Genomic DNA, 26,784 nt, shown 5'->3' with positions numbered 1-26,784 from the left:
AAGTATTTAAAAAGATAAAAACACAGTTAAAATTGAGCAGTCTCTAACTAAGAAGCTAACTACACCAGTGGGCGGAGAGTGAGCAGTCCAGGCCCAAATGAAGCATCCGCGAGTTGGGTCAGTCCATGGGTGTCTTTGAGACATCGGTTTGGGCCCCTTCACACATAGGGCGAATATGTACAACTCAGGGCAACTCCCATCCCGAGCGCACCATGAAACATTGCGCCGACGGGCAGGCGTGCACGATGCCAGTGCGACGGTTCATGCACGTGGGAACATAGTGCCAGCAGCTGCTGTGAAGAAAAAAAATGGTTTCGTGCACACAGGAACACAGTGCAAGCAGCAGTGCAATGTGTAACCACATCGCACAGCTGCTGTGAAAATAAAAAAAACAAAAAATACATGTCACCCACAGGATTCAAACCCGTGCTTTCCAAAAGCTCTGATTGCCAGTCAGAAACTTTACCAGTGAGCGACCATTGCTGGTCTGTGAAAGGTGCAGGAAAATGCCTAATATCAAGAAGGACATGGACATATAAAAAACACACACACACACCATATAAAAACATTGCATTATATTGAATCCCTCATCAATTTTTAATTTTTCAATTTATTTTCATTTATATAGCGCCATATCACAACAGAGTTGCCTCAAGGTGCTTCACACAAGGTCTAACTTTACTAACACCTAGAACAACAACTCTCTCTGAGGAAGAAACCTCAAGCAGACCAGACCCAAAGGGGTGACACTCTGCTTGGGCCATGCTACAGACATAAATTACAGAACAATTCACAAAATGAATATACAGGAAATGCTGTTGGTGCACAGGACAGGAGGATCGCAAGCACAAATACATCTCCCATCTCTGGATGGAGCTGCACCTTAAACAGAGAGAAAAAACAGAATCGGGCATCAGAAAGACAAGAAATACTGTATAATTTGCCAGCATTAATCAACAAGAAAAACAGAAGAAATACTAAGGGCCCTGTCCCACTGGCGTTTAGGAGGATTTGCGCATGAAATGAGGAGACAAAAGCTGAGTGTCCGCAACAAAGGTGGGCGGAAATGACAAATGTCCCGGGGTGGATCAGCGAATACATGAGGAAGAAAAGCGGATATAACAGGGAACAGAAGCGAAGGCGACCGCGGAGGCGCCCCCATGAGGGGCACAGTGGCCGTGATGCACTCGCTTCATCCGTGCCCACTCTGTCTGCATGCGCGACATACCATTTGCGACCGTGATGTGGCCATGCTGGGCATGCGTCACATCTGTTTTGCACGCTGTCCCGGTCCGCCGCCAAGCCACGCCAACCCGTCGGTTGCGGATATCAGCGGATGACAGGGGATATGCGACGCGTTGGTTGTGTATGTCCTGCGTATGTCTTCAGTATGTGTTCAGGATGTGATGCGGATCTCATCCGCAGCAGGATTTTGAGCCGCTCAAAAATCCTGGCTGTGGAAATGCGTGCCTCTGCGGATGATCACGGATGTGTTCGGATGGCGGCCGACTCATACAGGAATGTTACACGGTTATTGCGGTTGTTTGGCGGATGTGGGCCACTTTTGTGCGCATTCCACCCGCAAATCCTCCTAAACGCCAGTGGGACAGGGCCCTTAGGTGATCGCCGGCCACTAGCCCTAAGCTTCACTAAAAGACCCAGAATTTAGGTAAAGTTGAGGCCGCGGCATGCTCCGTTTACTAATAAAATGAATTAAAAGAGTAAAAAGTGTAAGACAAAACTATATGTATGCTAACCATACGAAAAGGAAAATAAGTGCATCTTAAGTCTGGACTTGAACGTCTCCACAGAATCTGACTGTTTTATTGATGCAGGGAGATCATTCCACAGAACAGGGGCATGATAAGAGAAGGCTCTATGAACTGCAGACTTCTTATTCATCCTAGGGACACAAAGTAGTCCTACACCCAGAGAACGCAAAGCCCGGGCCGGTACGTAAGGTTTATTTAGGTCAGCTAAGTTATGAGGTGCCAGCCCTTGAACAATTTTATAGACTAGTAGCAGAACCTTAAAATCTGATCTCACTGGGACAGGAAGCCAGTGAAGGGATGTCAAAATGGGTGGAATGTGGTCGAACTTTCTGCTTTGTGTCAAAAGTCTGGCTGCAGAATTTTGAATCAGTTGGAGATGTTGTGAAAGTGACGTGACACGGACCCACAACAGGGGGCGGTAATGAACGGACAATGGATAAGCCAAAAGTAACAATTTAATGCTGTGAATCGCACAACGACGTACAGACAATAACAATATGGTGGACTGTCAATCATACACCAGGTGACGTGTGGGCAGGCTCGACGATAGAAGACGCCTGGCGAGAGAAGAGCTGGATCCTCACACAGCTTCCACCACCAACGGAGCTGAAGAACACCAGAGCCGCCAAACCCTGCGCCCCAGGTGGCCGCTGTCTTCAGCAGTCAGACCCGGTACTGCTGGCAGAAAACAGAGACAGTCCTGATGAGTGTGAGTTCGCACACTCAGTAATCCCACAGTCAGTGTTCAGTAAAGGAGGGAGAACCTCCACCTCCAATCACACACTCGTGCAGCTCCTGTCTAACCACTTATCTGATTGGAGTGTGAAGCGAAGCCGTCGCTGATCACACCAAACGCCAATCCCACAGATAAGGCAGACACCACAGGATAACGGCTGCAAAAGAAGTTCAGATTATTACTCAACGTTTTGAGTCAGCAGAGAAAGTACCTGAATGGTAGCTGATTTCTCGGCGGGGAGGTGGAGTTGCAGTCCGGCCTTTATGGTGGTGGTGATGAGTAGTGGATGAGTGACAGCTGGTACGGATGATGAGTGACAGCTGTCACTCCTGGTCACTCTGACGCCCTCTCGTGCTTGAAGCCCGCACTTCAAGCAGGGCGCCATCTTGTAGTGGTGGGCCAGCAGTACCTCCTCTTCAGCGGCCCACACAACAGGAGACCCCTAATGCTAGACTGCAGTAAACCAGAAAATAGAACATTGCAGTAGTCCAATCTAGAAGAGATAAACGCATGGATCAGTGTCAGCATCAGCCATAGACAGGATGGGACAAATCTTCGCTATATTTCGCAAGTGGAAGAAAGCAGTCCTCATAATATTTCCTCATAATATTGGAGGTCAAAGGACAATATAGGATCAAAAACTTCCTCACTTTGTGAGTGTGACGTAAGACACACGAGCCTAGGCTGAGCATTAATTGGTCAAATTGATGCCGATGTCTCACTGGTCCAAGAACCATCATTTCAGTCTTATCAGAGTTTAAAAGTAGGAAGTTTATAGATATCCAACTTCTCACTGATGCAAGGCAGTCTTCTAAGGATTTTATATGAACAAGATTACCAGCAGTTATCAGCATGTATAACTGAGTATCATCAGCATAGCAGTGAAAGGTAATCCTAAAACGCCGTAATATGTGCCCAAGGGGTGCTATATAAAGGAAGAAAAGCAGGGGGCCTAAGATGGACACTTGTGGAACCCCCAATTTCATGTGACTAAGGTTAGAGGTAGTGTTACTGTACAAAACACAGTGAGAACGACTGGTCAAGTATGACGTCAGACATGCAAGGGCACTCCCAGTAATCCCAAAATGATTTTCCAGCCTGTCAAGTAGAATATGATGATCCACGGTATCAAATGCAGTACTGAGATCTAACAGCACCAGAACCATAGTGGTGTCCAAATCCATTGTAAACAGAAGATCATTCACCACTTTAGTGAGAGCTATCTCTGTGGAATGATATTTTCTAAAAGCAGACTGCAGTGGCTCAAAGAGATTATTCTCAGTAGGATAGACCATGAGCTGCCGTGACACCACTTTTTCCAGAATTTGAGAGCAAAGTGATAGATTTGATATCGGCCGATAGTTTTTCAATACACTAGGGTCAAGATTAGGTTTCTTAAGTAATGGTTTAATCACTGCAGATTTGAAACATTTATAGGAACAGATCCAGAAGTTAAAGAAAGATTAATAATTTCCAGCACAGTCGGCCCAAGAGTGGGCCACAGGTCCTTAAACAATTTTGTTGGTATAGGATCAAATAAGCAGGTTGTGCATTTTGTTGAAGTTACGAGTTTCGTCAGCATGTCTAGTGAGATACTATCAAATTCTGTAAATCTTGGTAATACCTCAGCAATGGCACCCACCTCAATAGCAGGATGTAGTGGCTGGGTTAAGGAATGCTGGGATATGTTTAACCTAATGTCTTCTATTTTCTTCTCAAAGTAATCCAGGAAATCTTGTGCTGTAAAAGGAGATTGAACTACAGGTGTTTGTCCATGAATAAGTGTTGCCACTGTGTTGAACAAGAACTTTGAGTTATGCTTGTTTTTGTTGATCAAATCAGAGTAATAGGTCCGCTTTGTAGCCAGTAATGCAAGCTTATAATCTAAGATAGCATCACGCCACGCAAGGTGGAATACTTCTAATTTTGAATGACGCCATTTCCGTTCTAGACCTCTTGCCTTATGCTTGAGGTCATGCAGGTAGTCATTGAACCAAGGTGACTGTGATTTGGTGGGGGGGTTAACACAGGTGGCGCAATTATGTCAAGTGTAGTTTTGAGCACTGAGTTTAAACTGTCCACAACACCTGTCTACTGATTGGGTATTTGCCAAATGTGAAGCTAAGACATCAGGCAGTGTAGCTTCGATTTCAGTCTTAGTTGAGGAGTTGATGCATCACTGTAGTGATACATAAGGTTGTTGTTCCACTAAACATGGCAGCGAAACTGTAAACTTAATAAGTGAGTGATCAGAGACCCCTGATGTAAGAGGCATGATGTCAGTATTCGTGACAGCAATACCACGTGTGAGAACCAGATCCAGGGTATTTCCACTAATGTGCGTTGAATCCTGAATGCATTGCCGAAATCCTAATGCCACCACAGTTTCCATAAATGATTTGCAGAGGGGATCAGAAGGCTTATTTATATGAACGTTAAAGTCACCAATGATCAGAATATTATCTGCATTAGTTGACAAGTTAGAGGTGAACACACCAAATTCATCTAAGAATTCAGAATATGAGCCAGGAGGCCTATATACAGTGACAAATTAATACGGCTGATTTTTATTCTTCTGACCTTGGCAATGCGTAATATCCTGAGCAGAGCAGAGAATCAGATGCTCAGGCGAGTTGTATTTGTGACCCCCCCAATAGCTAATAAGCTAAACCTAAATTTATAAATAAATAAATATAAATATCAAGTGAGCAATACAAATATGATCCATCTGTTCCTCTGTAGATGACCCATGGTCACAGACGTACAGTCATGAAATGACATGAATGAGAAGCAGTTCGCACGTCCTTCTCATGTCCACATGTGCTGGCGCATGTCCAGCTGGCCTGTGCACGTTTCCTGCCCAACACGCATGTGTTGTGGTTGGCGCACCGCAGGACTGACACCATGTCATGTGGACAGAGCTCACATGGGTGACATGACAGTCAGATCGCCCGCTGCATGTTATGATCTGACGTTCCGTTTCAACCTGGGGGCAGCCTGTCAGTGTGCACACCGTGTGTGCGCTCGCTTGCTGCAGCCCCTCGTAACAGCGATATATGTTTTTAATTTATGTCCACATGATGACAGCAAGCAGACACACGTGTGTCACAGTGGGCAGTTTTTAGTCCATGTCCATCCAAACACAGTATGTGTTGTCTAGCTGGGATGTCCAGAATGACAGATCTCCACAGCCACTTCTGTCGGTGGCCACTCCTCCTGTCAGTTCAGCACACATATCAAAGCCACACTCGTGGGGCACTTAGACAAATTTCACTGCCAGCACGACAGTGATTGTCTGCTGACTGTTGTCGTGTTAATAGTGCGAATGGCAATACATTTTCTAAGTGCCATGCGAGCGGTGTTTTATGTGTATGCGTGTCACCTGGAATTTGGCCGACACCTGCCGCGAGATGGGCTCGCACAGTGCACACTCTGTCTTTCATCCACTGGTCTGTGCAAATAGATGTTGCAACAGGAGTACGAGGCGTTAGAAGCAGCTATGATTCCACACGTTTTGCATATGATTCCTGCTTCATGCGCACTTTATGCACAAATTGACCAAATTTGCACTATGTGTGAAGGGGCCCTTTATTTGGGGAAAGTCTGCTTGACATTCAGTGGGTATCACAATCTTCCCCTAGGGAGTATAAAGGCAAAGCCAGCACAACGCCACTGGACGTACTTCAAATGCCAAAGGCTATCTGTTACACTGTTCCAAGGACCGCTACAAATACTCACTGGCGGCGCAGGGTTCCTCCACTGCCACTGTGTGTGATCAACTTCGCAGTACACCTGGCAGACACACACACGGGGGGCCAGCGAATGCACAGCGAAATGTCCCTGGAGCCAAAGACTCTCACTTCACGAGCACTACTACAAACACATAAACTGTACTCACAGACCCGGCAGCATTCCCCCCCTGCCGCTGTGTGTGATCCACATTGTGGTGCTCCTTCCGGACGGTAATCCAGCTGGGCCCTGTGGTGCCTGTAGCGGTGCGGTTCCTGATTTCTTCGGCAGCTCTTCTCCCATCCTCTGCTCTCCACACCACACTGCTTAGGATACCACCACCTCCTGCGGCCTCCTGCCGCCCCCTGCCCTCCTGCCCTCTCTGGCCCTGCCCCCTGTCCGTGTCCCTCTCTTTGCCAAACTCCACCATCTTTTATGGGCCACATTACGCGCCATGCCCCAGGTGCGTTGATTGCAGGTGTTGTCAGATTAAACAAGAATCAGGTGCTTTTTGGGATTGCCATAACAACCACTGAGGAGGCAAAACTAAAAAAGCACAGCAAATCAAACAGGAAACATGCAAACACAGCAGAAAACAAAAATAAAGCCTTCTCCTGGGCTGGATCACACCAAAACTAAAAAAATGATGTCATCATGAGGTTTACATCACATTGAAAAATCCTAATTAATGGACACACTACAGTCAGTCTTGCATCATCTCCTGTTGTGTTTAATATGTATATGTCATGGACATGAACGACGAAGCTCTTCAGCATCTCACCATATCGTTTAGGTCCTTCAGACTTTTTTTTGACCACCCGCCTTTTTAAGCATTTTTCTTTATTTGCCTTTCATCTGACCCCCCTTATTACAGGCCTCTTAACCCACTGCCAGTTTAAGCATTGTGGCAGGGGGTAGATGTAAATTAATATTCAAAGTTTTCAGCTAGTTGACAGTAGGGTTGCACAACATGGCCAAATTATCGTATCTCAATATTGTCATATCAATATATAAACATATGACTATGATTTGACACAAAGTGCAGCAACTGTGAAAATTAAACATTCTTAAACAAAACAGTAATAATACCACACTCATTTTTGTTGATCCAGGAAGTGTTTGACATATGACATTTCCTGTTTCACTGTGACTGAAAATTTGGCACTTCCTATTTGGGCCACAGTGTACCATGAGTGAGCTTCGTGTCGTTTCACCCATATAATAAACACTTATATTTATTTACAGTGTCATTTTTCTGGTTGAAAAGCAAACATGAATGAATGAACAAATCTGCCAGATTTAAAAATGTACACATTACTTTTCATGCTGTTTTATTTGTCTAAAAATAAATGTCCAAGGTTCATTATCATGTGTATCAAGAAATTATCTCATCTGAAACAACAACAACAACAGATAAGTTATGGTTTTAATTTACAGATGAACATCAAAAATTTCTAAAGAATCTTTTTTTCACTTAAAACTATTTTAATGACAAGTTTTCTAATGTAAGAAAAATGCTTTTTTTTAACTTCTAAAATGTACAGTAATCAGAAATGAATCTTGAGTTAAAAAAATACATTTGTTAGGATTTCTTTTTCCGGAAAACTGCAGTATATAAATTACCAGTTCTAATGTTTCCTTCTCACATGATACACACATACTTGCAGCGTGAGGGATCATCAGCTACGACATGATCCAGCACACGCATGCCTCAGTGCTGAGGAATCCAGTACCCGGAGACAGGACAAGGGAAGCCCACATATCATGTTGTTGTAGCAGATAAGCTGGTTCCTTTCTTGCCCTGTGTCACCCATAGGAGTGCACGCTCCCTGACCAGACGTCTCATCTGAGGGGAACAGTTAACACCAAATGTATTTTATGTTCACATATCCATCATGGATATGTGTAGTTATTCTGTACAACAAATCAGAGGGCCAGTGGCCTTCTTTTATCTCACACTGTATTTATACATTTCTTAAAATACATTCTGTTATCATTAATATATGTCTAAACATTTAGTGGTTATTTAAATGGTAAATCCAAAAACACAGCATTTATGCAGGCATGAATTTTATTAAATCTAATTAAATGCAAACAATTAGTGGAATGAGAAAAAACATTAACAAAATAACTGGACTTGGTGTTTTCTGTTCTTGTAATGTAAAAATTGTGAGGGAATCTGTCATTTTGCTTATGCTTTTACAGTATAAATGACAAACATTACTGTGCTGCAAAACGCATCTGTGTATTATTAATATATTATTATTGTTGTTTTTTAACTACTGCTGCTATTACAGTACTACGAGGAAAATGTACAGTAGGGGGCAGTGTGTCACCAATTATAGACTGCTCAGCAGTGGGGTGGGACTCCTGCAAGAGGACATGATGCGGAATTATTACTAGCGCTGTGTTGATTACACATAACTTCTTTTTTTTTTACCTTGGAATCCAAGGCATACGAAGACACTATAGTAGAACTGTTTTGCTTGGACTTTTTCCTGCAGATGGTAAATTGCACAGCTTTCCTTATAGGTTGCATGCATAAAAAAAGATTTGTGATTGGAGGAATGAGGATACCTCAGACTTAAAATGCCAGCTTCTCTTTATAGTTCTGTGCTCTGAGTCTACAGTCCATATGCATGGAGCTGTGTTTACTGAGTAAGCATTATGCCATCACTGATTACACTGGAATGAAAATCTGCAGATTGTTGGACCTCCATAATTGTCTGTCCCTCTGTCTTAAAGCGACTCTTTCAGAAATTTTAGCAAAAGTAACTCCTTGGAATGAAAATCTGCAGACTGTTGTCCCTCTATTGCTCAATGAGTGAATTACAACAGGAAAAAGGAACACAGTACGTTTTGCAGAGTAAAATTTACTCTGCTGGGATAACATTTGGTCCCAGTCCAAATAGAGTTAAATATACTCCATGACAGTGCTAAATCAACTATATCACAGTGTAAAATCAGCTCTTATTGGCGTAGAAACACTTGATTGGACAAGACTGTCGAGGTGATTTCACACTATAATAGAGTGTATTTTACTCTGTTTAGACTGGGACCAAATGTTATCCCAGCAAAGTAATTTTTACTCTGCAAAATTTACTGTGAAGTTCTATTTGAACATTGGTATCTGGAAACTATACACAAAATACTCAATTAACCAAACATTGCTAATGTCTGTAACCTCTGCCTAGAACAGGGATAAGCAGTCATGTCCTACAAATGGTATAAAGTCTGCAGATTTTCTGTCTCACCAGCAACCTCAGCACGTGATCTGATTGATGATTTTGTAAGGCTCTACAGGCTTTGATTACAACTAATCAAGTCAGGAGGCAAGTTCACGAATGAGAATAGCAAATAGTCTGCAGGTTTTCCTTGCAAAGATCACCTTCACAGCAGTTTCACTGCCGACATTACTCAAAGGTCTGCAGGTTCTCAATGCAATCAGTCTATTCATCAACTAATTTTGTTAATGAGATATTATCCCCCAGTCTGTAATTTTCATTCCACTGAACCTGATCATCAGGTGATGTCACTATGCTGCATCTTTTCCTTCCAACCAGTCATCTCAGTAAGCAATTTTACTAAAAATGTGAACCCACACGCTGCAGACTTTCATTCTATCTCATCATCTCATCAGTGAAAGACAGTGAGCCTATGGCCCATAGATTTTAATTCCAGAGTGAAGTTTTTGTTCCAACCACACTTCATCAGACAATTCTACAAACAACATTTAAGCCAGTAATCTGCTGTCTTTCATTCCAAAGGTCCACCTCAGTGGGTGATTTCATTAGAATTCACATGACCTAAGAATCTCACTCACTCACTCGTCTTCAACCACTTACTTCAATTAAGGTTGCTTGGGGCTGGAGCCTATCTCAGCTGTCTTAGAGCATGAGGCGGGGTACACCCTGGACAGGATGCCAATCTGTCACAGAGCCACATATAGACAAACAAACACATTCACACCCGCACGCACACCTACAGACAATTTAAAGTTTCCAATCCACCTAACCTGCATGTCTTTGGATGTGGGAGGAAGCCAGAGCACCCGGAGGGAACCCACGCAAACACAATGAGAACACGCAGACTCCACACAGAAAGGCCACAGGTGGGAATTGAACCCATGACCTTCTTGTTGTGAGGCAACAGTGCTAACCACTAAGCTGAGCTAAGAATCTACAAGTTTTTATTCCAAACAATAAGTGTATGTACCACCTGTATACAGATTTTTATTTCAGCTGATCACTGCAGCACATGATTTCACCAGTCACCTCAGCAGATTATTTCACTGATTTTTGCATGGTGAACAATCTACAGGTTTTCATTCCAACCAATCACCACAACAGTTGTTTTCATTGATTTGTGCGTGGCAAACATCCTGCAGGTTTTCATCCAAACCAATCTCAACAGTTGTTTTCATTGATTTGTGCATGGCAAACATTCTGCAGGTTTTCATCCAAACCAATCACCACAACAGTTGTTTTCATTGATTTGTGCGTGGCAAACATTCTGCAGGTTTTAATGCAAACCAATCACAACAGTTGTTTTCATTGATTTGTGCGTGGCAAACATTCTGCATGTTTTCATCCAAACCAATCACCACAACAGTTGTTTTCATTGATTTGTGCGTGGCAAACATTCTGCAGGTTTCCATGCAAACCAATTACAACAGTTTTCATTGATTTGTGCATGGCAAACATTCTGCAGGTTTTCATGCAAACCAATCACAACAGTTGTTTTCATTGATTTGTGCGTGGCAAACATTCTGCAGGTTTTCATGCAAACCAATTACAACAGTTGTTTTCATTGATTTGTGCGTGGCAAACATTCTGCAGGTTTTCATGCAAACCAATTACAGCAGTTCTTTTCATTGATTTGTGCGTGGCAAACATCCTGCAGGTTTTCATCCAAAACAATGTCAACAGTTGTTTTCATTGATTTGTGCATGGCAAACATTCTGCAGGTTTTCATCCAAACCAATCACCACAACAGTTGTTTTCATTGATTTGTGCGTGGCAAACATTCTGCAGGTTTTAATGCAAACCAATCACAACAGTTGTTTTCATTGATTTGTGCGTGGCAAACATTCTGCATGTTTTCATCCAAACCAATCACCACAACAGTTGTTTTCATTGATTTGTGCGTGGCAAACATTCTGCAGGTTTCCATGCAAACCAATTACAACAGTTTTCATTGATTTGTGCATGGCAAACATTCTGCAGGTTTTCATGCAAACCAATCACAACAGTTGTTTTCATTGATTTGTGCGTGGCAAACATTCTGCAGGTTTTCATGCAAACCAATTACAACAGTTGTTTTCATTGATTTGTGCGTGGCAAACATTCTGCAGGTTTTCATGCAAACCAATTACAGCAGTTGTTTTCATTGATTTGTGCGTGGCAGACATTCTGCAGGTTTTCATCCAAACCAGTCACAACAGTTGTTTTCATTGATTTGTGCGTGGCAAACATTTTGCAGGTTTTCATCCAAACCAATCCTCTTCAACAGATGATTTCACTGATTTGTGCATGGTGAACATTCTGCAGGTTTTTATTCCTACAGTCACCGCAGGAGGTGAATGCAGTGGTGGTCAGGTGGAATGAAAACCTGCAGACTCTTGCACCGATGGCACATGGCTGCCGACTCCTGATTCAGACACGGAGCAGTCTACCTGTGACTGACTCGAATCCGTGGACGCGTATTGACCAGTGACTGAGGGGCAGGAAGACCACGCCCACATCCAGATGTCTCGTGTGTTGTTCCAGTACACTTTAGTTTGAGCAGAGTGCGGATCAGAAATCAACAGGAGGAAAGAAAATACAAGTCAGTCAGCAACGCGCAGATCTCTCTCCATCAACACACTTTGTGTGGACCCGTGTTTCGGAATTTGTCCTGTGTGTGTGTTTTTTTCTTCTTCTTCCGTGCGTGTCAGTGGCGGCGGAGTGATGGAGTGACTCGGGCTGAGTGCGATGCCCTCCGGAGTGCTGCTGAGCCTCGATCAGCGCGGAGCAGACAGGGAGCGGTCTGCCTTCACGTCCAACCTGACAGAAGACACACTTTGCCTCACAAGGGCTCTTTCTGGAAGGAAACACGCGTGGAAAAAGAAGAGCCCACTCAGGATTATTTGTTTTAGTCCGAAGGGGCGGAATGGGGTATGAACGCTGTGCGCACTGAGGTCGGGTCCAGATTGAGAAGAGCGCAAACTGCAGTAAATTGAAATCGATCCGTTGGACTCATTTAATGTGAAGCAGCAGAGACTGTTTGTCCTCTCGTCCCCCTCCTCTCACCTCCAACATGACTTCACTGTCGGGGACCAAGGAGAGGTCTGTGAGCAGCAGGAGCCGAAAATATGGGGTAGGTTCACGATCCACTGCAGGCTGGACACACTCTGCCATTCATTGATCTGTGCCACTTTAACCTCAGAATTCTTTGTTTTAAACCCTTTTTCTAAATAAACTGATGTCAGGACCTCACGATGAAAAGCATTGCTGACTGCTTTTTGAAAATCACTTGTGATTTTAGAATTTAGGTGGATCTGGAAAGTATTCACAGCGCTTCACTTTTTACACATTTTATGTTACAGCCATATTCCAAAATGGATTTTTTTCCCCTCAAAATTCTACTCACAGCACCCCATAATGACATCATGAAAAAAGTTTTGTTTTTTTTATTTTTTGCAAATTTATTAAAATTAAAAACTAAGAAATCATATACACCTAAGTATTCACACCCTTTGCTCAATACTTTGTTGATGCACTTTTGACAGCAATTATAGCCTCAAGTCTTCTTGAATGTGATGCTACAAGCTTGGTGCACCTATCTTTGGGCAATTTTGCTCATTCCTCTGTGCAGCGCCTCTCAAGCTCCATCAGGTTGGATGGGGAGTGTCGGTGCACAGTCATTTTTCTCCAGAGATGTTCAATCAGATTCAGGTCTGGGCTCTGGCTGGGCCCCTCAGGGACATTCACATTAGGGATGCTTCACTATAGGGATGGTGCCTGTTTCTGCCAAACATGACCCCTGGCATTCACACCAAAGAGTTCAATCTTTCGCTCATCAGACCATAAAATTTTGTTTCTCATGGCCTGAGAGTCCTTCAGGTGCCTTTTGGCAAACTCCAGGTGGGCTGCCATGTGCCTTTTACTAAGGAGTAGCTTCCGTCTGCCCACTCTACCATACAGGCCAAGATGGTTGTTGCCCTTCTGGAAGGGTCTCTCCTCCACAGAGGAACGCTGGAGCTCTGACAGAGTGACCATCAGGTTCTTGGTCACCTCCCTGACTAAGGCTCTTCTCCCCACACTCAGTTTAGATGGGCAGCCAGGTCCAGGAAGAGTCCTGGTGGATCCAAACCTTACATTTGCGGATGATGGAGGCCACTGTTATCATTGGGACCTTCAAAGCAGCAGAAATGTTTCTGTACCATTCCCCAGCTTTGTGCCTCAAGACAATTCTATCTCAGAGGTCTACAGACAATTCCTTTGACCTCATACTTAGTTTATGTTCTGACATGTACTGTCAACTGTGGGACCTTATATGTAGACAGGTGTGTGTCTTTCCAAATCATGTCCAAGCAACTGAATTTACCCCAGGTGGACTCCAATTAACCTATAGAAACATCTCAGGGATGATCAGTGGAAACAGGATGCACCTGAGCTTAATTTTGAGCTTCATGACAAAGGCTGTGAATACTTATGTACATGTGATTTCTTAGTTTTCTTTTTTTTAATAAATTTGCAAATATCTCAAAAAACTTATTCACATTATCATTATGGGGTATTGTGTGCAGAATTTTGAGGGGAAAATGAATTTATAAGGCTGTAACATAAAAGTGTATGTGTGTGTGTGTGCGTGTGTGTGTGTGTGTGTGTGTGTGTGTGTGTGTAAGCACTTAATCTGCAATCAAAAATGGTGACTACAGGTTTGATTAAGATTTTCAGATTTCAAAATTAGCTCAGCATTCTTGAACTTGGGAATGGCCAAGATGGAGTTTGGATTTAATATTTGTGAAATGTGTAAAGAGTTGAATACAAATTGGCTGCAGGTTTTTAAATTCTGCTCATACAATGCATGTTTTTCATTTATTTGTTTGCTTGTTTGGCATTTTCTCTGTCAAACACTTAGCACATATTCTGCTTTTTGTACACCTGATCCCATCAGGTCCTGATTAGTACTTGGCTGGGAGACTGCCTGGAAACGCCAGGGGCTGTGTGTTACCTTGCACAGTTCTGCGCATCTTTAGCCAAACATATAGTTGGTGGTAGGGATGTCCCAAGTCAATTGGAACAAGACCTGTTTAAGGCATTTTGGTGGGGGGGGGGGGGGGGTGGCAGGGGGGCTTGATCAGTATCAGATAAATTAAACCAAGTCACCAAATTGGTGCACATTTCGTTCCACTTCATTTCATGTTTACAGCTTCATTGGGGCGAACACGTAGCCAGCGCTGCTGCTTCACCACAGATCCTCTGCAGTGAAAACATTTATCGGGAGAATAATGAGGTCTGATCCCACTGGTATGACCTTACCCCCCACCCAACCCAAATAGACTAGAATCTGTACTGGTTATACTCACATCGGTCTGCCACAATTGTTTAATCATGTTTAACTAATTTCAATCAACAAGTTGTTCACAGTACATTCACATCTTAACTTGGAGACTTGGAGCATTCCCACTATACCTTATTATAGGGATTACAGAAGGACCCAATGTCTCCACCACATCAGTGAACCATTCCTCTTTGACTGGATTTACCCAGCCACAAAATATCTCATTTTCAACTTTTTGTGGCTTATTTGATGTTCCATTTGGCTGTCTGACTGAGCAAAATAGGGCAGATCTGTACAAGACGCCTGACTGGATCCTGTTCAGTGCTTCATAGGCTCGTGATCATCTTCTTTTGGATTATAACTCAGTCAAATTCCTTCTTGTTTTTTTTTTTTTTTTTTTTTTTTATCTTTTTTTATTTTTATGCCCCCCCCCCCCAAAAAAAAAAAAAAAAAAATAGAAAAAATGTGACCAAAACTTTATGGAAGGCACAAGGTGACAGAAAACATTTTTTTTTTTTTTTTTTTGCCTTAGCCTGCAAATTGTGTATTTCACACAAATTGTGTTCTTTCTGCATTTATCAGCCTCAAAGCACTTCACTGACATCCCGAGCTGGCAAGACATTTACAATGTAGCTGCATCAATGTCGTTACAGAGCCGTTTTCTGCCAGTTCAACAGAGGTGCTGCCTGTGGAGGACCTATTTTTACATTCTATTCTGAAATGAACAAAATGCTTCCAAAGAAGTCGGGTTCGGGGAGGTTAACCCCAGCTGCTAAAAAAAGAGAGAAGAAAGAAAAAGAAAAGGGTACCCTAACCCTAACCTTACTTACTATGTGGTAGTGGCTGGTGAGGGTGGACATTAATTAGAATCCGAACGGGCCAGTGTGCACTGCATGCGAGTTAAGGTGTGCGTTTTTTACTTAAAATGTACCTGCTGTGTACAGCATGCAGACTGTCGATATGCCTCCCAAGAAGCGAGGGGCGTTAGGTTGTGAAACCCCAAGTGCTAAACAGATGAAATGTCATAGAGCTGAGGAAACATCTGCAGAGGCACAAAGAACATTATATATCCCACAGCATTGCAGTGATATGACATGCTGTCACCTTTATATCATCATTCACTTGAATCTCATGAATGTCACAAATTGCTCTATGAAAATTAATGATGACAACATACACACAGTGCAATGCAACTTACTACACCTTAACTAAAGTGACATGAAATATACAATAACATGGCTAAAATTCTTCTCTATTACCCGTGTTTAGAACGGGTAACTCTCGTATGTGTATATACAGTGAGGAAAATAAGTGTTTGAACACCCTGCGATTTTGCAAGTTCTGCCACTTAGAAATCATGGAGGGGTATGAAATTTTCATCTTAGGTGCATGTCCACTGTGAGAGACATAATCTAAAAAAAAATCTGGAAATCACAATGTATGATTTTTAAATAATTTATTTGTATGTTACTGCTGCAAATAAGTATTTGAACACCTGTGAAAATCAATGTTAATATTTGGTACAGGAGCCTTTGTTTGCAATTACAGAGGTCAAATGTTTCCTGTAGTTTTTCACCAGGTTTGCACACACCGCAGCAGGGATTTTGGTTCACTCCTCCATACAGATCTTCTCCAAATCTTTCAGGTTTGGAGTTTCAGCTCCCTCCAAAGATTTTCTATTGAGTTCAGGTCTGGAGACTGGCCAGGCCACTCCAGGACCTTGAAATGCTTCTTACGGAGCCCCTCCTTAGTTGCCCTGGCTGTGGTTTGGGGTCATTGTCATGCTGGAAGACCCAGCCATGACCCATCTTCAATGCTCTTACTGAGGGAAGGAGGTTGTTTGCCAAAATCTTGCAATACATGACCCCATCCATCCTCCCATCAGTACGGTGCAGTCATCCTGTCCCCTTTGCAGAAGAGCACCCCCAGAGTATGATGTTTCCACCCCCATGCTTCACGGTTGGGATGGTTTTCTTGGGGTTGTTCTCATCCTCTAAACATGGTAAGTGGAGTTGATTCCAAAAAGCTCTATTTTGGTCTCATCTGACCACATGACCTTCTCCCATGCCTCCTCTGGATCACCCAGATGGTCACTGGTGAACTTCAAATGGACCTGGACATGTGCTGGCCTGAGCAGGGGGATATTGCTGCCCTGCAGGATTTTAAACCATGACAGCATCATGTGTTACTAATGTAATCTTTGTGACTGTGGTCCCAGCTCTCTTCAGGTCATTGACCAGGTCCTCCTGTGTAGTTCTGAGCTTTCTCAGAATCATCCTTAACCTACAAAGGGAGATCTTGCATGGAATCCCAGACAGAGGGAGATTGACAGTCATTTTATGTTTCTTCCACTTTCTAATAAATAATCATAACAGTTGTTGTCTTCTACCAAGCTGCTTGCCTGTTGTCCTGTAGTCCATCCCAGCGTTGTGTAGGTCTACAGTTTTGTCCCTGGTGTCCTTAGACAGCTCTTTGGTCTTGGCTATGGTGGACAGGTTGGAATGTGATTGATTGAGTGTGTGAACAGGTGTCTTTTATACAGGTAACAAGTTCAAACAGGTGCAATTAATACAGGTAAAGAGTGCAGAATAAGAGGGCTTCTTAAAGAAAAATTAACAGGTCTGTGTGAGCCAGAATTATTGTTGGTTAGTAGGTGTTCAAATACTTATTTGCAGCAGCAACATACAAATAAATTATTAAAAAAACATACATTGTGATTTCCGGATTTTTTTTAGATTATGTCTCTCACAGTGGACATGCACCTAAGATAAAAATTTCTAAGTGGGAGAACTTGCAAAACTGCAGGATGTTCAAATACTTATTTTCCTCACTATATATATATATATATATAATAGTTACACCACAAAAAATCCATTTTGCATTTTCAAGCAAAAACATAAATTCATAAAGTCAATTTCCTAGACTTCTCTGCCAGACTGGAGACTGTGTTTGTACCATCTGTTTTCTTAGCAGTATCATTCAAAAACCACTGAATTAATTTTCACAAAGATATTGAAAGGATTTAGAAGTGATTACATTTGTTTGATGTTAAATAAATGAGCAGATCCAGGAAAGGTCAAAATAACTTTTTCATATTGATAAATATGTTGGTGTTTCAACTTTGATATGTATGACCTTCAAAGAAGCAATTTTTTCCTAATCCAAAAAGTCACATAATTTATTATTTTGATGTACAAGGTCACAGATATGTTCTGTAGCAGACATTTAAAAGCACAGGTGCAGTGAAAACAACAGTGTTCAGCTTGAATGACTTACACCTGTGCTTTTACGTGTTAAAATGTGCGTCATGACAGACAGCTGTCAGTCAAGCTTTTCTCTTTGTGTCCCTCCCACAGATGCCTGACACCTCCCCGACCAAATCTGCCTCATTTTTTCCGGAAACATGGTACCGAAAGGCCTATGAGGACACCACCCGCTCAACCACACGCCCTGCCCCTGAGGGTGCCGGCTCCATGCCCAGCTCCACAGGCACACCATCCCCGGGGTCAGGGATCTCATCACCTGGGTCCTTCTCTGGATCTCCAGGAACCATCTCTCCGGGGATTGGGACTGGATCACCGGGCTCTCTAGGTGGCTCCCCAGGCTTTGGGACAGGATCACCAGCATCAGGCAGTGGAAGTTCCCCGGGTAGTGAAAGAGGGATATGGTGTGAGAACTGCAATGCCAGACTGACAGAGTTAAAAAGACAAGCACTGAAACTGCTCATCCCTGGACCTTACTCTACCAAGGTAAAAACAATTGCTTTTTTTTTTTCCATTTGTAATGTTTTTAAAAGTACAGTGTGTAGGATTTAGGGTGTTTACTCGTAGATATGAACTATAACATTCATAACATCTCTTCATGAGTGCACCTGCAACAAGGAATTAATCTGTTTTCATTGTCTTCAACTACGTTCCTCATATCTACATAGGAGCGGGCCCCCTCATGGTGGTGGCTGTGTTGCACCACCATGTTGATACAGTCACCCAAAAGGGACATACACACCTTTTGCATTTTGTAAGGCGGGTGCAACAGAAGAAAAAAGAAGTGCAATCAGTGGTTGGTTCCCTATAAAGTATAATGGTTACTAGTGCAAATTAACAAGTTTTAGAACCCTCATTTTTGTTAAGTGGAGGCTTATACATATTGTTTGTCATATGAGAAGGAAAGGGAAACCCCCGTCACCAAAAAGCAAAATGTGAAGGAAACAAAATGATGACCTTCACTGGCATAATGCAGTCACCACTAGATGACACTAAATCCTACACACGGTAGCTTTAAAATTTATGTAGGCGTACATCCTTTTGCATATGTGCTCTTATTATTATTATTATTATTATTATTATTATTGTTATTATATCTTTCCTGTCAACCAATATTAAGTTGATTATCTAGAGAAAGCCCAGTGTAATAAGTCACTTCTTCAATGATTGTGGCATTTGTTCAGGCATGGTTGCCCATGAAAGAATGGACTCCTCATCATTCCCTTGTGTAATGACTGTAATGAATTTTTCTTTGTAGTAATCATCACTGTGTGGGTGAATGTGTTGTGTTCTCATAAATCACAGGGATGCAGTCATTTGTACACTCCTCTAAAACACCAGAGACCAAGAAACAGAAGGTTTTTGGGCTTTACACTCTGAGGGAAATTACTACAGTACAGTACACACATTTATGTCACATTCAAGACTTTATAAATAACACACAAAATTGCACTGCACACACAAAACTGCACTGTGTAATATTTGGGAATATTTTCTCAAAGTTATTCATACAGTTTGATTAAAAATGATTTACTGATTGCTGTAAGCTTCCGTACTCTGTAGTACAGTAGTATGAGTGTTTGGGTGTAGCCAAAGTTTGGTGACAATCTGCTCACCTGGGCTGGGACGGTAGATGAGTTTCCAGTTCATCTTTGGCAGCCCAGTCTCATGTTTTTTTTTTCATGCTACTGTCACAAAATGAGTCAAATTTTCGTGACGGGTTTTTTTTAACTTACTATTCCTAACCTATTCCTACCCCCAACCCTAAAGCATGGTTTACACATAGACGGTTTTGTCGGCGGGTAGTACGTAGACCGAAGTTTGCGGTAGTTCCGGCTGTTTTCGCGGTGGAAAGGGGCAGAGCATTTCGCCGGCGTTTTGACCGCCGTACTAGCCGCAAATACGCCGATAAAACGCAGCTAAATCCGCTGAATAAAGCGGCGTTTTGACGCCGTAGCATCTGGCACACGTCAGGCAATGGGGGTTAATACCCAATTCTATCCTTTACAATCGCAGGTTAAGACGCGCGTGAGAACGGCGGTGTTCTGCTGCCGCCGATAATGCCCTGTGTACCGCTGGATTTATCCAGGCAAATCCTGCGTTACTCCAGGAACTTTTGCATATACGCACCGCCCCAGAGTATAATAGGCTGAAGCAGCAGGAATACATGCCTCTGTCACTGCAGGGGGAAGGAGATCATCAGCCTTTTATTCTCCTTCCTTTTCCCCTCCTCAACATGTTGCTCATCTCCACCACAGGGCTACCCTCTTTCTGAACCAGACCTCTTGGTAAGTCCTTGCCGCTGCCAATTTTCTTTTAGGAGGCATACTGGAGCTTCTCTGCAAAAATATCTGGAGCTGGCCGCGAGTGAGAGGCCTGCATGCAGCGTGCTAGCGTTTTTATATGACTGCCACCTATCGGCCGTTTGGAACGCCATTAACCGGGAGGTGGCGTTTAGAACGGCGTACTGTCCGCTAGCGCCACCATTTTGTCTGCCTCTGTCGCTGTTTAAAACACCCTTGAGGACGCCGATGTGGGCTCTATCGCCGTTTTACATGCCGTTGATTAGGGATACAACGCCGGCCGCCAATTACGGTGGTGTAAACTGCAGCACTACAGGAAGGGGCAGGATGAAACGGCGATTAAAAAGTATCAAACGCTGTTGTTCGCGTTGTCTCCGTCGTCACGCGAATTCTCCGGGAGCGCTCCCAGAATTATTCGACATGTTGAATAATTTTTTCGATGATTCCCAGTAAAGCCGGAACTAAGCCACGCCCCCTAGTGCCGGCGTTAACAACGGCGTGTGATCCTTAAGACGGCCAAAAACTCTTCTGGGACGCTTCTGGGAGCTCTTACCGTCTATGTGTAAACGGGGCTTAACCTTAACCATAACCTAATACTACTCCTTCCCCCCAACCTAACCATAACACCCCTGACCCCCCGCTTCACTTTTAATTTCATGCAGCCATCACGGAATGAATTAGAATGAATTTGTGCTGCTGTGACGAAAATGAAACGTTTTTCTTCACAATATCGCGAACCAATAGATTAATGTATATTTCATGCTGCTGAATCACGACTTGCCGTGAGACCAGGTCTTTGGAGAACATGGGGAGGACATGCAAATTCCACACAGAAAGTACCAGCGATCCCAGGATGTTCTTGCTGTGAGGCAATAGCGCTAACCACTGAGCCACTGTGCCGCCCTGTGTGACCATTATAACAATACTTGCATTTTTGGGTTGTACCTGCAATTCATAAGAAAATCATTCAGCCAAGGGTCATTGGGGGGGATGCTGGAGCCTATCCCAGCAGTCAGAGGGCATGAGGCAGGGTACACACTGGACAGGACACCAGTCTATTTATTGCAGGGCCACAGAGAGACAAACACATTCACACCTATGTTCAATTTAAAGTTACCAACCAGTTCACCTAACATGGAAGTCTTTGGAAGTGGGAGGCACCCAGAGGGAACCCACACGAACATGGGGAGAACATACAAACTCCACATAGAAAGGAACAGGTGGGAAGTGATCCCACGACCTTCTTGCTGTGAAGCAACAGTGCTAACCACTAGGGTGCCGGAAAAAATTATTCACAGCCGAATCACGATTCTTATTTCTTACAATTCTGAATCAATCCAAAATGTCCAAGAATCGATTTTAAAAAGCATTTTGTTGGGAAAGTGAAGTAAATGGACCCACGCCAGGGTATAAATGAATGGCCAATAGGAAGTCCGAATAAATAACAATTTATTCTGCAAATGTGCACAAACAACCAAATATGCTTTTAGTCTGTCAATCTCAAAACTCAGTGACGCGTGGGCAGGCCCAAGGGTAGGAGACGCCTAACCAGAGAAGAGCCGGGACCCACGAGGTTCTACCGCCAATGGAGACCTGCAACACACCGGAGCCGCCAAGCCCTGAGTCCCCAGGTGGCCACCGCTTCCAGCTGTCAGATCCAGTACTGCTGGCAGGAACAGACACAGGTTAAAGGTGGGTGTGTACACCCAGCAAACAGTCAGCAAAAATACAGTTCCTTCCTGAGGGAAAAAACCTCCACCTCCAAACACAGGAACACAGAGTACGTGCAGTGCCTTATGTATCACTTAATCAAAGTCTGAAGTGAGGAGTGGAAACGCCAACTCCTTCCAACTTCCACAAACTCGGCTACAAGCTGCAAGTGTACAAAAAGGTTATGACTGCAAAAAGCTCTGTTGCAAAAACGTGTGCGTATGGCACCGAACGGCTGAGTTGTTTACCTGAAGGGTAAGCAGATAACTCGGCGGAGTTATGACGTCTCTCCCAGGCTTTTATGGAATGTGATGTTGATGAGGTGATGACTGACAGCTGTCAGCTCCGGGCTCCTGGTGCTCCTGTGTGGCGACTACGCCCTCTGGTGCCTGAAGCCAGACATCAGGCAGGGCGCCCTCTGGTGGTGAGCCAGTAGTACCTCCTCTTTGGGCGGCCCACACAACACATTTTTTTAAACATTTTCTTAACGGCTTCTGTACTACAGCGTCCCCGCGAGGGGAGGGTCCGGCGTGCTTCAAACATTCGTGAGCTGCAGCTTAGCATGGCCGACGAAGAGCTAATTCAGCCAGCACCGTCTTTGCTGAAGGCAAATGTTTGGGCGCATTTTGGATTTTATTATTTGCTACATAAGAAGGAGCTTGACTTATGTAGTGTGCAAAATCTGCAAAATGAAAGTCAAGTATTTCGGAAACACTTCAAATTCACAAGCCCACATGCTACGCCATCACCCGGAGCTAAAAGAAGTGGAGCAGCGGTATCTGCCGACTACTGACCAGCGCTTCGCTATACTGCCAGCCAACTCTGAACAAGCAAAGCAGATAAGTAAATTTACATCTAGAATCACTTGATTAACCTTGTAAAGCTGCATTTTCTTAAACATAAACATTTTTAAGTAATATAACTATTTCTCAGAGCTCTTTGAATCAAAAATCGATTCTGAATCGAATCGTCACCCCAAGAATCAGAATTGAATTGAATCGTGAGTTGTAAGATTCACATCCCTACTAACCACTAACCCACCGTGCCGCCCATACGAAAATCAGAATTTTGCAATAATTGTATTATTGAGTGATCATTGGTAGTTGTGTTGTCATGCTCTGAGCAGTACCTCTACAGTTACTGACTGGCAACTTGAATGACATTAAAAAAGTTTGAAGAGGAATATTTGAGCATATCAAACTGAATTTTCAGTAGAACTGTAGATGAAGAAGCAAAACTAAATACTTTGCTGTAATCATAACTCTCTTTCTGTCACTCCTTCTAATCAATTTCACTTCCATTAGCAGTTTGAGAACACACACATGAGCTGATTTTATGATCAAAACCAACAAACAGTATGCATGTGCAAATTCATTCCTACATATCCAACACATTATTCTTTCTGGAATTTTGGAGCACACTGAATGTGCCCTTAAGTTCTTTTCAAGTCTTCACTTCTGATTAACAGTTAAAAAACCCCAACAAAGTAGCTTGATGTTACCAGTTCTGGATATATTGGGGTCATTTTCTTTCATGTGGACCAGTATTTTCATGGTTGCTGTCAATTGTTGTTCTTATTTATTGGTTTTTGGTTTATATCTAGTGTATTTGACAGGTTTGGGCACAAAATCTAGCAACAAAAGCTTTGAGTGATTGCTGTGAAGTGGATGCACGCTTTCAACCAGTTTAGCTGTCCTCCATACTCACTTCAATTTATCGTCATTACACAGAGCAAAGCCAATATAACACAATTTTGTAGAGTCAAATCAGGGCAGCAAACATGATGACATTAAGAAATAATCAAAGTGAAAATGGCAAAGGCACTGGAATAAGATATAATACTAAATTTAATAAAGATAGAGAGGGTGGCACGGTAGCACCTCCAGCCCGCCATCATAGTGATACTGTGTTGGTGTTTGGATGAGCAAAAAAAAGACACTATGGAGACTCTAAGAGTGGGTTAGGTGCAGTAGTTGTGTACAGGAGCGTACTTGTGCACAGATGGCATATGCATAAAACATGCAATGTGAGTATCTATTGGCTGTGCTTACATGTGTTACTGCAAATGTGTTCTGAGCTGTTCTCCTCAGCTGCAGCGTTTTCTGATTTGACTGATTCAGGATCAGCTTATGAAAGACGTCTTGCAGCATTTTGATTTTTAACATGTTTAGAATGACAAGCAACATTTTTTTTAACCACTGTTCTCTTATCCCTTACAGCAGAATGCTGGAATGTGTTCATACGTCTTGTTTGTCTGTTCACATGTTCAGCCCTGTAACAGCTGTTATTAGCTAAATTAATTCCACTCTGTGTATTGTACTGAGTTATTTTTAATGCTGACTTGTCTGGTGTTGTCTCACAAAATCTTTCTACATGTGAACAGCAGGCTGAGTGGTGCACAGTCTGTGTCACTCCTGTCTTTGGTGAAGGGGTGTGACCCGGTGACTGTTCTCTGCTGGAGCAGCAGTTCAGCTGGTGTTTGTGTTTGCGTGTCTGTTCTCAGTGTGCTGTCATGTAATTCTCACAGGATACTGCGACACACATGACCTCTCACAGTGAGACTCAAAAGACATGTTCACCTACCTTAGTGCTTCCACACACACACACACACACACACACACACACACACACACACACACACACACACACACACACACACACACACACACACACACACACACACACACACACACAGTCAATGCTTTTGTCTCTTTAGGGGACATTTCATTGATTCCCATCTGAATGACCTTAAACTCAACCAAAGTTCTTACAATGTCTGTATCAAAGTCCACTGTTGACCCCAAAACGTGAATCTGCTGCAGATCGTGAATTATCCACAAACCGCTAATGAAAATTTACACAAACATGAGTATCCGTGAACCATTAATAATTTTGCTGCAAACCGGAAAAAAATATCCCACAAAACGTTAACACAGGTCTCGCAAAACTTAAGTCACAAAACGTGACTATCATTCATGATATATATTTTCTTGCAGTGTAAGTAGTTTATAGGTCAGTTACTTCTGGAAATCTTGATCACTAATTCTATGTCTGCAGAAATATTTTTTGGGGGGGAGAGGTCACTACCAAAAGATGTGTGTCAACGCAATCTTAATTTTCATGAGCTATACGTGCACATTTACAGTTTGGTCTATGTTCTGTTAACTACACATATGACCGATCATTAGCTGGACATTCATTACCTGTACACTGCTGTTTACAGTTATTATTGTATGTATATTTTTAAACATTTTCGTAAAAAAAATGGTATCCATTTGAAAAATATTATTTTCTCTCAATCACAATATGTATCCATATTTCGTATTGTATTGGCAGGCTTAAATTTGCTATGGGACATATCATTCCAAGCAATAGCTGCACATGGCAGTACGGTGGCTTAGTGGTTAGCACTCTTGCCTCACAGCAAGAAGGTCATGGGATCGATTCTCACCTGTGGCCTTTCTGTGTGCACTTGTGTGGCTTTCTCCGGGTGCTCTGGCTTCCTCCCACATCGAAAGACATACAGGTTAGGTGGATTGGAAACTTTAAATTGTCCTTAGGTGTGTGTGCAGGTGTGAATGTGTTTGTTTATCTGTATATGGCCCTGCGACAGACTGGTGTCCTGTCCAGGGTGTACCCCGCCTCATGCCCTGTAACTGCTGGGATAGGCTCTGGCCCCCCCACAACCCATAATCAGAGTAAGCGGTTGAACATGAGTGAGTGAGTAACTGTCCATTTGGTTTTTAACTGAACATTATTATTATGTACATTCAAAAGACACTTTGATCAGACACAAAGTGTGCATTTTTCACAAAGGTGTTGCTGGATGAATGAAATTCATCTGGGGAGGGGCACATGCGCCCTGCCGGGGGTGAGCCCCTCTGCATCCCTAAGGGATCAGTGGGGCTGTGGGAGGGAAAGGTGAGAGTCTGAGGGGCAAATTGGCTGATTTATAAATGACGACGGTGCACTGTGATTGGACACAAAGTGTGGATTTTCTCCTAAGGTGTTCCTGGAGGAATGCAAAATGTAAGACCGCTAATCATGAATATGTGCAAAACGTAGGACCAATCGTGAAATTCACATTTTGCAAGATGTGCGTTTGTGTTTCGTGAGATATTTTTTCAATATTCACGTTTTGCAATTCACAGTTTGCGGATAATTCAGGATTTGCAGCCGATTCACTTTTGGGAGTCAACAGAGGTTTAATCAACTGTGAATTACAGTGTGGAAACCTGACGGTAATAACCATATTGCTTCCATGTTTTTGTTCTCTTGTGCAGTTACTGTTGATTTAAAAAAAATTGCAGAATTAAAGCGACAATTTCTTCATTGATGAGCTACAGTTAAACCACAAATCTCTGAAAAGGTCACAGGGACATCGAAAGCAAGTATTTATCATCTACTCTTTACAGTAACAACAGACATAAAGAGGCTGGGAATCAAACCTGGACACACTCCAAATTGCGGTCTGAATCTTTACCTGCTTATCCACCTGCACCTCAATCCCGGTTTTTCAAAAAAATTGTATGCTTGTATTGTATGTTGGTCTTCTGAAAGAAAAAACTGCAACACCTATAAAATCTTTTGAAAGTGTTAATTTAACACTGACTGCGTTAAAGAGCTCAAAAAGTGAAAGCAGCTGCCGCATTCAGCAGGTGGCAGACGCATCATCTGTGCCAGTGATTTTCAACCTTTTTGAGAGCCGGGCACCCTTTTTATAT

General features: G+C 42.9%; 1 protein-coding gene across 1 annotated transcript; it reads left to right on the top strand.

Annotated features, from left to right (window-relative positions):
- The first annotated feature begins 12,479 nt into the window (after positions 1–12,479).
- LOC117503760 (kinesin-like protein KIF26B) lies at positions 12,480–24,578 on the top strand. The gene is made up of 3 exons (XM_034162994.1): positions 12,480–12,594; positions 18,141–18,533; positions 24,564–24,578. Exons 1-3 carry the CDS (start codon positions 12,535–12,537, stop codon positions 24,576–24,578), a joined length of 468 nt encoding a protein of 155 aa, XP_034018885.1. The 5' UTR covers positions 12,480–12,534.
- Positions 24,579–26,784: the final 2,206 nt, after the last annotated feature.

Source organism: Thalassophryne amazonica, chromosome 2, assembly GCF_902500255.1.
Source record: "Thalassophryne amazonica chromosome 2, fThaAma1.1, whole genome shotgun sequence".
NCBI classification, from domain to species: domain Eukaryota; kingdom Metazoa; phylum Chordata; class Actinopteri; order Batrachoidiformes; family Batrachoididae; genus Thalassophryne; species Thalassophryne amazonica.
The sequence above is the reverse complement of the archived record's forward strand: the minus strand, read 5'-3'. Positions and strand labels throughout refer to the sequence as shown.